Raw genomic sequence first — 12,859 nt, 5'->3', positions numbered from 1 at the left:
TCGCGTAGTTTTTATATCTACAAGCACCATGAGAAAACAAGTGGGCGAAATATTCTTCCCAGATCGTGATTAAAGCTGCTTTAACAGCAAATGAGATAAGACTAATCATTCAAATTTTCAGTAACATATTTACTGTATCTTTTTCACCTTAGTTTTGGAATGAAAAACTAGGATCTGTACTGTAATACTTACACAATGCCATTACAGCAGCGTGTGCACTGGGGTAGCTTCTGTAGACCAGACATGGGGCTGGGGATGGGGCTTCCCAGTTTGGGGATTGGAGACCTGACTGGAGACTTTAAGTTTCTCATTCTCTCTGTTGGGGACACACCTAGAAAAAAACAACATGACAACAGAATAAATATAGTAGCTGTGGACACTGGACATACCGTGTGTGTGTGTGTGTTTGCGTGTATTTGTCTGTGTGAGTGTTTGTGTATTTTTTCAAGGGCCACTCATCCAACACTTCCTGGTACTGTCCATCTGGTATTTCAGGGGGAAAAGCCACACAGATTCATGTGAGTGTGTATTGTGTATTTGTGTTTGTGGTTGCACACTGTAGGAAATACCCTTTGAGTTCCAGGTAGTAAGACTAGAGCGTGGTGATTTCCAGGTCTGTAGTAGGCTGGTAAGTGATACAAAGACGGATAAATATTTCTCAGAACACTTTCAAAGGAGGCATCATGGGTCAGTTTCTCATCCCCACAGAGCTACTTCTCACTATTTCTGCCCCCCCCCCCGCAGAGCTTGTTGGGCAACACACACAACTATTATCTTACATATTATCTGTCTTGTGTGTGTTTTTTTTATGATAGATGACTTTTCCAACAGTTTTGGCAGAATATAAACAATATGACAAGTCAAAACCTGCAGCACCTGTGTTACCACTTCTGTTCTCATGCATCTAGCTAAAAATAAAGCAGTCTAACACAACAGTCCCGCAATAAATGCTGCCTTCCATAAAGATTGTATTGTTCAGTTTTTATTGAAAGTCATATAGAGAGGCGTTGATTCAACTTTATGATCATTTTAGGGGATGCAATTTGAGGTGCTGTTGCATTATACAGAGAGGTGTTTCTGTTATTTTGCTGACCCTCAATGATATAAATGGGGTGGGAAAAATAATAGAAGCTCTGGCTACCTGTCAGATTTACTGCAGGACTGTTGAAGCCCTACAACTTCCCCATACTTGCAAAACTTTGGACATTTTGGACTTCAACAGCTTTTGCAGAACAACTGCCCAGCTTAGCACCCTTGCAACCACACAGAACACATTAGCAAAGAAAAAAAAGGAAAAGAAAATCCTTATGTCCTAACAACACCTTGGCACACCTAGTAACCACTTCACAACCCTCACAACCATAAAACGCACACTAAAAACTGACAATCTTCAAGTCATCTTGCAAAAAAAACAAAAAAACAACACCACCACGATGACTTTACTGCTGTGTCATGCTCCAGACAACTTGGTAGCCTCCATTGTCCGCCAGCGGTAAATGTTAGTGTTTTGTTCATGTAACCTAAGGTCACATTTATCATTAACCTTGTGGCCTGCTTTCACAAACAGGACGTTGCCACTTGTGCACTTCCTCAGCCACTTGCATTGCATTTTTCTACATGTGATCATTCTGAAGAGGTTTACTCTTTAGCTTTTTGTATTCGATGAAGTACAACCCAATGGCCAAAAACAGGTAATCAGTTTTCCCGGAGATGGAGATTTTGTTATTCACCAGTATTACAATAGTCTCTCAGAATGAATGTGCTAACGGTTCATTGATGTGAACATGCTAAACATTGGCACCTCTAAGTGTTGTTCTAGCCACAGAATCAAAGGTCAGCGTTATCTCGTAGGACTGTATTTGTCTTTTCTTGTTCACCTGCCCCTCTCTTTGACCTCTCTGTGTCTCTCACTCATTCCTGTCCACTCCATTCAAGTGTCCCGAGTCTGCAGCGGCATTTCCTTGTACAAATGCATCAGTCAACCTGCCTAGAAAGCTGGCAGGGAAAACATCCCATGTTACTCAGAGTCCAGCTTTAACCATCACACCAGTGCGCTACAATCACACAATATCTGTGAACGAAACGAGGAGGTCATCTGACATTCATTTTAACTGGCAAAACTGTTACATACAGCTTCTTTGTTCATTCAAATATCTGGTAAAATACTAAAGGAAATGACACACCTCAAACTTAACACAAATCTCTCATTTTTACCCATAAGAACAAAGTCTGTCTGGAACTATGTGAGAAAAAAAAGTATATATTCAGTATATAATGCTCATTTATTTTGCTACAGTAATGCCTGGGGTTGGTTATGATGGCTGCTGCCTTCCCACGGGTAGCATTTTTTATTAAGCACGATCATCTCCAAGCATCAAGCATTTAGTTATGCCTGGCTGGAATGCATGAAAGGGGCATATTTAATACTGGTTATGCGGAGCTGCTCCAGTGCACCAGGGCAGATCAGTGGGGCACAGCTGGGAACTGCAGTGTACGACTTCCCTTCACTGATGATGTGCCAGGAGAGGCTATTCAGACCAACAGACCACCTATCACTGCCACTAACCATAGTCTAATTACCTTGCACCTGGCACCTGACTCAAAGGACTTTTAGTCTCTCAGTAACAGTTAGCCTCTGACTGCTCCGCGGTGTGTTAAGAGCTGACATTAGCTGGGCATGTTATTCCTGGGATTAATGTGTCCGTTACCTGCTGATGCACTCTAATGGAAAACCTTTTTACGTGCATGACTCTTGTGACTTCTTCACAAAGGGGAAAGTTGACTAATAAAAGTCTTTAGAGTCATGAATGAAAGAAAAAAAAAAAAAAGAAGCAGGATGAAAGAGCGCTTGTTTAGTCTTGCTTCTATATTTTAAATAGCCAGACTACTTAGGACCCCTACATTTTGTTGCCAGCTGCAGACAGACACCATATTTTATTTGATAGACAGTGACAAGTTGGCAGATTACAACACCTATCTCACCCCACGCAACATTCATAGCGCTCAAGTGTGTCCCACACTGTGACTAATACCTACCAGGCATATTGTTAAATCGGACACACACTCATGTTAGGGCCCATCTGACTCAAACCTGTCAAGTGCAGAGTTGGAAGCCTGATGGGGAATTCAAGGCAAACCGAATCACAATATCAAAAGATAAATAAACAGCTGTAATGAAATACGTTTATACAGCTGTTGCGGGATATTGTTGCATCTACAACTTTTCAAGGAAGCCAGAAAAAAAAAAAAAAGTCTTGATTTGTCCCTGACCATATGTACTGCAGGTTTCAATTCATGCAAGAGTTTTAAAAAGGGTTTTTAGAAAGAAATATAATTGGAAAAAGGATCAGACATGTGTTGGAAAGATACATTTACAATATCTGGGGCCACACATGCAATCAGAGAGAAAAAGCATTACCAGGAGGGAAAGAAAAATATTGGAAAATATGGTAGAAAATGCTGACATGATAATCACTGACAATGACTTCTCCTAAAATAAAACCAAATCTTTCTTTGTTGCAGTTTCCTGACTACATTTTTTCTTCTTTTTCTTTTTTTTCTTTTATATCACTGATGAAGGGTTAACCCCCACACCGGTGAAATCCCATGTGTACTCCCACTGGACCATAAAATCTAAGCGGGTCTTTAAATCTTGAATCTTTTCAGGTCTGTCCTGATCCGGTGGAATAACTATCTGAATGGAATGTTCCCTCTCTTTTTCCTCTGAAGTTTCCTTTCAACATCCACAATTACATTTCTCGGGAGTGGGTTTAAAGGGAAACATCACTGAGGTGATGTTTATCTCCATCACTTCACTTACCTGAGAATTCTAATCATATTCAAGCTGGTTCATTTAACTTCCCACATGGTTCATCTGACAAAGTGACCTAAAAGTAACAGATCTCACTAAATGTGAGCGTTACGCTTCAAAATCCAGGAGGCAATCAATAATCAGACAAGTGTTATACTTTGAAAGTATAACATTTCCTTCTCTGCGGAGATGCTGATGGATGTCTGAATTCACAGAGGTCGTATTCTGAGAAAGGACACAGCCTGCTTCCCTCCTGAGCGCTTTCTTTTTGTGGCCATTATTCATCACTGTTGTGACGAGCTGTCTGCTGAAAAAATACCCCCAGCAGCTGATGGAAAGTCGTTTTTTGCTGGAAATAAACATGAGGTGGAAAATATGATATTTTTTAGAGCTTAATAACTTTGGAGTTGGGGGAAGGCATGAGGTCTCAGAGAGGTCTCTGGCACTAATGTTTATTTCTTTTTCCAACTGTTCATTCATCATGTCGTCTTATGTCTGTCTTCCCTTCAAATTTTCATTAATGACGGTGGAAATTGTTTGATTAAGTCATTTGATTTCCGAGCACTTTTCTAAAACTTCTTTAAAACATACAGAAATTGTACTGTTTATGAGTAAAAGCTGGCTTGTTAGCATATAACTAAGTAGCCCTAACATGTTATGGAAAAGACAGACCTTATACTGGAACAATAGGTTCAACTTTTAATAATCCATCCTTCTGGGTGATATTGCTTTAAACACCCTGATTTAACACCAGTATTTAACAGCCACTATCGCTATCCAATCACGGTGGAGCCTGTGGAATTCTGGGTAAACTGACACTCTTGTTTGCTTTAACTTTAAAAGCCCCTGAAAGTCAACATGGCCTCTACAGGGGACTCCTTCAAAAGGAGGACCAGCTATGGTTGATTTAAAAGCCTGACAGCCAAGTATGCATCTGAAAACAGGACGATTTTACTTTTACCCGAGTGCTACTTTTGTTCGGCTGTTAATTTGACTTGTTTCTTCTCTGCCGTGCGATTAAAAAGCAACAACCCAAGACACCTGAGACAGGATTTCATAGTCTCACACAGCTCCAGACACGAACGCAGAGACAGGTAGCTTTTACAATGATCCCAATCTAAACCCGAGGTTCGTCACGTTTGTTTCTTCTGGGACTTAGCCTGTCAATCAATCTGTCAGTCTCCCAAGCTGAAAGACCACTGACAGCAGACAAACAGTTTCCTTTTAATCTCTTTAATCCATCAGCAGTGCTACTTACTCTCCCTCCCTCCCTCCCTCCAGCCCCCTTTGTCTGTCATTGGCATCTGTTTTTTTTTTTTTTCTTTTTTTTTTTAACTGTCCCACCTCTCGTTGCTTTGAGTAATAATATTGAGCACTAAATTAAGTCTGAAACGGTCTGGCAGCGCTCCAGGCTCAGCGCTGTTCCTTGTGCTGTGGATTACCCTGTCGGTTCTCACATCAAAGGCTGAACCAGAGGTGTGATAACTTGCCCAGGGACAGTGATGTTCTTACAGGGAGAGAAAATCAGTCACTGCTTTGTTCTAAAATAGGAGAAGATAATGGAGATATTGGAGACTCAACACTGTTATCTGGTCCTTTAAATACACAAATATATAATAATCATTAAATATGTCAGGGTTGCATGACAGATATCAACGATGTAACACACAGCATATGTTACTGGTGCTATTATTCTGGGTTTAAGAGAAAAGATATAGATTTATTTTCTGTTTCTGTGTCATACACTGTCAAAAAGTAAAAATCCATATGACTGTCTCTCATAAATAAAGAGTCCTACAGTCCTCTCCAGTGCTGATGCACAGGTTGCAAGTAGAGTGTTTCTTTTTAGTTCAAAAAAATTAAAGCGAGAGAAGATGATCTCAAGCTGCAAGGCGCAGTTTGCATGCTGTGTGAAACAGGCCCCAGGAGGACACATTAACTACGAGTTTTTGTTGTTTTGTTGAATTAAAATATTCAGATTACGACCATGTATTAGCCACGATTAAATTCTCGAGCAAAAACATCTGCAGCAGTACTGGCATCCAAAACACCACATCAGTCAAACCAGAGTATGTGAACTCTCTCAGAGCAGGTAAATCTTCGGATGGGGGTTCTCCCATCTAAGTGAGAATTAAGAGTTCACATAGATGACTGTATGACAAAATACAAACATTACAATACGTTAAAACCATTATATATGTATGGGAATAGTTACCGAGCGTACATGCTGACTTTGACACTGCAGATTCATGCAGTCACAGCTGTTAGCACTCCAGTAATAGTAAAGGGTTAAAGGACTTTTCTCAAGGACGGGTCAGCGTTAGTTGCTGAAGTTAAGGTCATAAGCCCACTTCTCTGAGGCCCGAGCTATTTCCGCTTGAACATACCAACACTTGGCTCCTAATTCCTGCTTTCACAACTTTTGTTCTGCTTTACTGATAAACAAGGAACCTGAGGAGAAGGTTTTAGTTCCAGGGATTATCCCTCCTCTGCTGCTGTCAGCATCACATGACTCCTCCTCAAAGGCTGGAATGCTAAGCGGTCAGAAGGCAGACAGGAAAACCATATTTCTCACTTTATTGTCCTTTGTGAAGTTGTTTTTGCAGTAAATTGCCTTACCAAAACTTCCCCTCCCCTGTTCATCCGTGCGTGAGCTATTTAAAGTACTTCATCTTTCGCCTGCTCCCTGTGTCCCTTGTTTTCTCTCATTCTGACCCGCTCTCGCTCTCTCGCTCTTCCTCTCTAACCCTATCCTCGCTGTCTGTGTCTTTCTATATAAGGAAAACTATGCCAGTAAGACAGAGGAGTTCACAGCAGTCAGAGAGAAGCTGCCTGATCAAGATGTTCCTTTGGCTGGAGTCAGCCTCATCTGCATAAGAGGAATTATTTTACTCCAAAATGTATATATAAATATATATATAAACAATATGACTTTACAAAACACTTTGTGACTATTGCGTAGATGCATGCAGGCATAGCCAGGGGCCAAGCCACATCATAACTGCCTTATACCCGCTCAACAGGTTGTGTTAGTCATTTCAACATCTTATACTCCACCATGGACAGCAGAGCAGCCAAGTGTATCAGACTCACAGTAGCTGACTTTGTATTATTGCGGAATAACAGAAATACAATCCAAACACAGAAAAATTCCTACCTCCGTCAGCTTCCAGGATTCCCTGGAGGTATTTGAAGGAGCCAGACTGTTTGGGTTCAGAGGCAGGCTCCTCGTAGTCCTGCAGCATCTTGTAGACGTCTGACTGTGGGTCGAAACCATTACGGCCACCAGGGGACTGTATGGGAGGCTCTGGGCTGAAGGAGAAAAGACAGGCAAGATGTAGTGTTAATGCAATGCAATCTGATTAATGGCAACTAGATGACAGATGAAAAAAACATTCATTTTCCTTTAGCAAACAGTCAAGACAACATTGGGGTGTCGTCTCCTGTATCTAATTTGGCCTCCACATCTTTTACCAGGTGGTGTCATGATGTGATGTTTGACAAAGGCAGGAATGAAAGGAGCTGAAGTAGCCTAAACAAAAAGATAAAAGAACAGATGACAGTTGCCAGACCACCAAAGAAAGAAAAGAAAACTTGAGAAAAAGGCAGCTGAAAGATCTATGGAAATAAATTCCGACAATTTTCGTTCTCCAAACAGACTGTGCAGAGCACATCTTGTATATTTTCCTGTTACTGAGACAGCAGAGACGGATGCGAAGAGGAGGAAACAGAGGTGTGTAATTTACAATCTACATCTGATTCCACAGGCATGAAGTCTTAATCACAACAGCTCTGTGTTATACTTCTGCAGGTTCATCCATCCATCAAGTTATTCCCAAGCCCCACAGGATGTATCACGCTCATTGGATACATTCAAACCTCTGGGAGATGAGCAGGGCTGCTGACAGATGTGTTCAAATCCTGACACACTTTACTGCATGCTTGTCTCCAGACTCCCCTCCAGGAGTCTGAAGGACTGCAGTGCGGAGTGTGTGTGTATGTGTGTGTGTGTGTGTGTGTTTGTGCGTGTATGAGTGTCTGTGAGGGAGAAAGTCTGAGTTAGTGAAAGTGAGACTGAGAGTGAGGGACAGAGACGGGAGATGAGCAGTGTTAAGATGGTGTTTAAATGTGTCCTTGTGTGTGTGTGTGTGTGTGTGTGTGTGTGTGGTGTGTGTGTGTGTGTGTGTAAGTGTGCACTGGGAGTGCTGAGAGAGGATGTTCACCGGGAGACTAAACACACACATTTATTGTCCGCTTGAGGGGATGCGCAACAATAAATGGCTTTTCCAGATCACATGGCCATCTGTGCAGTTGTGTCGAGAGACATCCAAAGTGTGCATGTGTGTCTTTTTTGCTGTGTGTGCATCTGTCGTTGAGTCTTTTGGAGTATCGCAATTGACTGTCAGTGTATTTTTACATTAGAAAAATACCTGGTGAGGCTTTAACAATAGAAAGGTTGATGGGTTTTAGAGGCAGTCACTTGAGACGTACTACTATTTCCTTGTGTGATTTTCTCACAGTAATGGTGTGCAACGAGGCCGGTCTGGAAAAACTCACAGAGGGATATTTTGAAAGCCGATGCAACTCAACAGTTCCAGTTTACGGTTTAATACCACTGCATAGATAAGGTTCACGCTTTGCTTAATTTGTAAGAAAAAAAAAAAAGACTTCCATTTCATTTTTAAGGTGTTGTTAACTCTATTTTATTCAGTTTTTTTTTATTTAATCCAAATTCTATTGTTTTATTGAAGACTGTAATTCCAGATTTCCAGACTAGTCCTGTCAAAAAGTATAAAATGTGTCTGGATTTCAGACCCGTTTGTTTATGTTTTGCTCTCCGTTCACTCCTGTACAACACATACTTTGACTGTCTCACCTGTGTGTGGCGCTGAGGCTGAGGCCCCCCATCTTGCTCGGCAGAGATCTGTCTCCGTTGCTGCCACCATAAAGTCCTGCCGGGTTGTTGTACTGAGCGTGCCCATGCCCGTGCCCGGTTCCGGTTCCAGTTCCGTTTCCATATCCATAGCTGTGGCCGTTGTTGGGTCTGGAGTGTCCATTATTCAGGTGAGTGGGCTGGGTAGCCTGCGGGGACTGGGGTTCAGGGGTGTACGAAGGTTTACGGCTGTAACCGCCATATCCGCTGGTGATGGGCCGGAAATTCTAAGAAGACAGAAGCAAACAAACAGGAGCGTATTTTTAAAAAAGAAAAAAAAAAACACAGGAAATAAAAGACAGCCTAAAAGCAAAATACCAGATTTTTATGGTTTAAAATGTACTTAATTACAGAGAAACAGGGGCGTGATGGTGAAAGAGAAGAAGCTTGTTACATTAGAGGAAGACTTGCTAATGTTAGGAGGAACAAAGAAGGGTAATGCATTTATTACAGAATGCACCATTACATTTTGGTTCAGGAAATGAGAGTAAAAAGAGGACTGAAATGAGAAAACAAGCACAGCGGTGCCCCTGACTAGAAAACCACAATTCTTCTGAGGCGAAGAGAGTGGTTGGTCCCAAATGAGGCTTTGCAGCAGTGAGGTTTGAGAGAAAAAGCTTTTTCCACTTCATTTCTGCTTTTACCCTCTTTAATAGTAAGGCTTATTAAGAAGGAGCTTGCATTAGATTTCCTGCAGATGTTTCTGTCAAAACAAATTAGTTTGTGTGGTGTAAATATTGAAAAAATGTGTTGTTTCTTTTTTTTTCCCCTGGCTGTTTCTTCTATGAATTGAATAGTTTATAGAGGCTGACAGAGCTGATATACTGCACAAGATTAAATTATCATCGTTCTGACATGCTGGAGCAGACTATCCACATTCTTGCCATATAGTCACTCTCTGCCGGGACTATTTAGAAGAATCTGCTGGACTAATGCGGGACAGATGCACAGGCACCTACACTTACACCACTGTATACTCAGTGAGTGCGTTTATCCTGAGGTCAACGCCCTTTTCATGCATTTGCAAAAAAAAATCCACAATGACATCATCGAGCAGCTCAGTGTTTACCACGGCTATCAGCAAACACAAGTGATAACGCCAAGTGCCAGCCCGGCTCGTCTGGCTTAGACACTGAACTTCACAGATAAAGTTTTATTGCGTGTCTTGCAGTGATGTCACGCATCTCTGATAGAGTGTTGGTGCTTTGAATTCTAGAGATAGCCAGTAGTTTTGACTGAAGAAACAGGGCTGCACATGATCAGAGTTTTGGACTATAAACATTTCAGCTGAAACGAAGCGACTTGTTTACAAGTTAAGCAACGCAGCGGGATGAGAAAGGAGTCACTCTCGGTCAGACTGTTGTAACTATGAGCCGCCGGAAAGAGTGTGCGTGCATGCACGTGTGTGAGAGTGCGTGTGTGGCTGTGTGTTTTGGGCTAGTTTAAAGTGCCTTAGCCACAGGAGATGGGGGTTCACAGCCTCTCCAGACAGGACCCCTGTCATTTCAACAGATGGGTCTGCTGGATGTCATCCTGCCCTCGCCTGGACCACACACACACACACACACACACACACACACACACACACACACACACACACACACACACAGGTCTTCTGTAATCAGCACTTTTCAGCGTGCTAGAGACCTCCTCTTCATGTACACCAACAAGCCCACATCTTGAACCTGGGAAAGTGCCCTGTCATTGCCCTGCCTCCTGCAGTTAAGACAGATGACTTTCAAGAAATATAAAACCGCCTCTTCCTGCTCTTCCAGAAACCTCAGGCTGTAAAGATGGATGAATCCAGAACATACTAGCAGATAGCCATTCATGGTTAAAGTTTGGAGAAGGAGGCTGGGGAGTCAGCACTCAATGCAGCTTCACCCCAAGAGCCAAACCCTGTTTTGGCAGGATGTCAGAAACACCCAGCTCTCTGCGGCTTCCTCTCCAAGTAAACCAGACACTCTGAAGCTTGGTTCTCACCACGGGACCGAACAGGCCAAACCAGATCCTACTTATTATCTCTAGACCTATTTGCACAGATGGTGGACCTCATGTGATTTTGATTAAAAATTCCCTCAACTACAACATTTTGTGAAACATATCGAGTTTGTAAAGAATATCATTTACTTCTGATTAATAATAGTAACTACAGGTAGGGTGCAAGGACAGCTGAAGATGTGGCGCTGGTGTTAAATGCAGACGCCCTGTTTCTTTGGACCTGAGAGGAACATTTTCTTTGGTGCCCTTTTGAACTAAGCTATCTTTTATTTCACTGCCAAGACATCTTTTGTCTTTCAATTTCCTGAGGACATGCCCAGAACAGGAAGGGTGAAGTTTTTCAGAACAAATCACTGTCCTTACATGTCTTTTTAGTCTTAATGCAAATCCATTATTCATTCCTCATAGTTAGACAGGGGCTAAATCTTTAGATAACACCCAGTATAATAACTGTATCACAGTCAGGCAAGCTTACTCATGCCTGTGTTCAGAGAATAAAGGAGGCAAGTGAAGGGAAATCCCTGAGAGTGTATTATATTACACGCTCCTGCAGTGGCAGGACAGTAAAGACATTACATTTATGACTCCTGATCTGTACAAACACGGCATGTGAAGGAGGACGGGCACTCACACGCTAACCTATATGGTGATATAATTAAAACAGAAATAAATGTCGGAGAATAAAAAAACATTATGATCTTGTTTTATGACTCAAGGGGAATTGAACCTGAAGAAGAAATCAAATTAGGTTTATTTGCATAGCCCCAAATCACAAATTTGTCACAGACAATCAACAATTTGAAGAACACAAGACTCTCTATCCTTAAACCCTCAGTTCAGATAAGGAAAAACAACAGCCAAAACAAAAAAAAAAAGGAGAGAACCCAAAGGGAAAGGCACCGGAGGAGGGAATTTTAGTGGATAACTGGAAGCGGTTGAAGAAGTACTCTGATCTTTTACTCTTTTACCAAAATATTATGGTCGGAGCTGAAGACTATGTTTGTAAATAATCAAAAGCCAAGTTGCAGGACATATGGTCACAATCTCCCCTTCCTGAGTTACAGCATGGAATAATGGCCACCAAAATCGGATAAGTTCATTCTGAGTCCAAGTGGACATTTGTGTCAAAGTTGAAGGAATTTCCTCGAGAAGTTCCTGAGGTATTGCGTTCACAAGGCCAGAACCGCGTTCCGTGAGGCCACCGTGACCTTGACCCGTTGACCACCAAAATCTAAATCAGTGCATCCTTGAATCCAAGTGAATAGTGGAGTTTTTAAAAGTGTAACAGCTGTAATACCTCACAAACAGAAAGAAATCAATCCTAGAAGAGGCAGAATGGTAAATTCCCTCACTCCCTCCAGTCCCCATTCCAGTGAATGAAAGATTTTGTTAACCATCATACCCATATTTGTATCTTGCCAAGACAAATGCATCCGTTAAAAGTGTAAAAAATGAGGATTTTGCACCTGAATACCACTGCTTTAGGTAGATTTCCCTGTTGTCAGCAGTAAACACATGTTCACCCATTTTCACCCTCACACTCCTGCCTGAGATGGTGTGACTCCTTCTGTTCCCCCGCCCCGCCCCTCCCCAACCATTCCTTTTGTCTTTCTCTCCCATAACCCTCTTCCCTCTCCGGCTTTGCATGTCTGTTGCCCAGATATTTGCTTTGGGTGGATGGCAGATTTATAAGGCAGCACATCTGGTGCTTGCCTTATAAAAATGCCAGTTTGGTAACATTCAGGACTTGTAAGTGCTTTCAAGTTGCTCTGAAGGTATGGTGGCTTGGTTTTTTTTTATTACAAAAATCAGCTGTAAGCCAACTGTCTCGTTAAAAAGATTTATTTTACCTTTCGACGTCTGAACTGCATACAGGCTTAATGGCGATTCTGTGTGGAGGTGACAGTCACGTTAATCTGGTGGATGCCTTATCACCCCAATTCCCCTGGTAACCTTATCTTGTTTTCCCAATGTAGACAAAACAGTTTAAAATTAATACGAGCAGCTTCAGTCTATCTCCAACAGGAACTCAACATAACAAGGCTGTTGAAAAAGGCCATATGTGAGATCATCTATTTCCTAATTTCTCTCTCTTGAGAAAGGATACTCTTTCA

The 12,859-nt window shown here is 41.9% G+C and overlaps 1 protein-coding gene across 1 annotated transcript in view; it reads right to left on the bottom strand.

Annotated features, from left to right (window-relative positions):
• The window catches only part of pdlim4 (PDZ and LIM domain 4), a 45,426-nt gene that overhangs the window by 4,351 nt on the left and 28,216 nt on the right, over window positions 1-12,859 (bottom strand). Inside the window, exons 4-6 of the mRNA XM_056397085.1 lie at window positions 8,688-8,971; window positions 6,969-7,123; window positions 193-331 (exon numbers count right to left, since the gene is read on the bottom strand). Of these exons, the coding sequence (XP_056253060.1) occupies window positions 193-331; window positions 6,969-7,123; window positions 8,688-8,971 (578 nt within the window). The remainder of the gene's footprint in view (window positions 1-192; window positions 332-6,968; window positions 7,124-8,687; window positions 8,972-12,859) is intronic.

This window comes from Seriola aureovittata, chromosome 15 (assembly GCF_021018895.1).
Source record: "Seriola aureovittata isolate HTS-2021-v1 ecotype China chromosome 15, ASM2101889v1, whole genome shotgun sequence".
Classification (NCBI taxonomy): domain Eukaryota; kingdom Metazoa; phylum Chordata; class Actinopteri; order Carangiformes; family Carangidae; genus Seriola; species Seriola aureovittata.
Note: the sequence above shows the minus strand (reverse complement) of the source record. Positions and strands in the feature narration are given on the sequence as shown.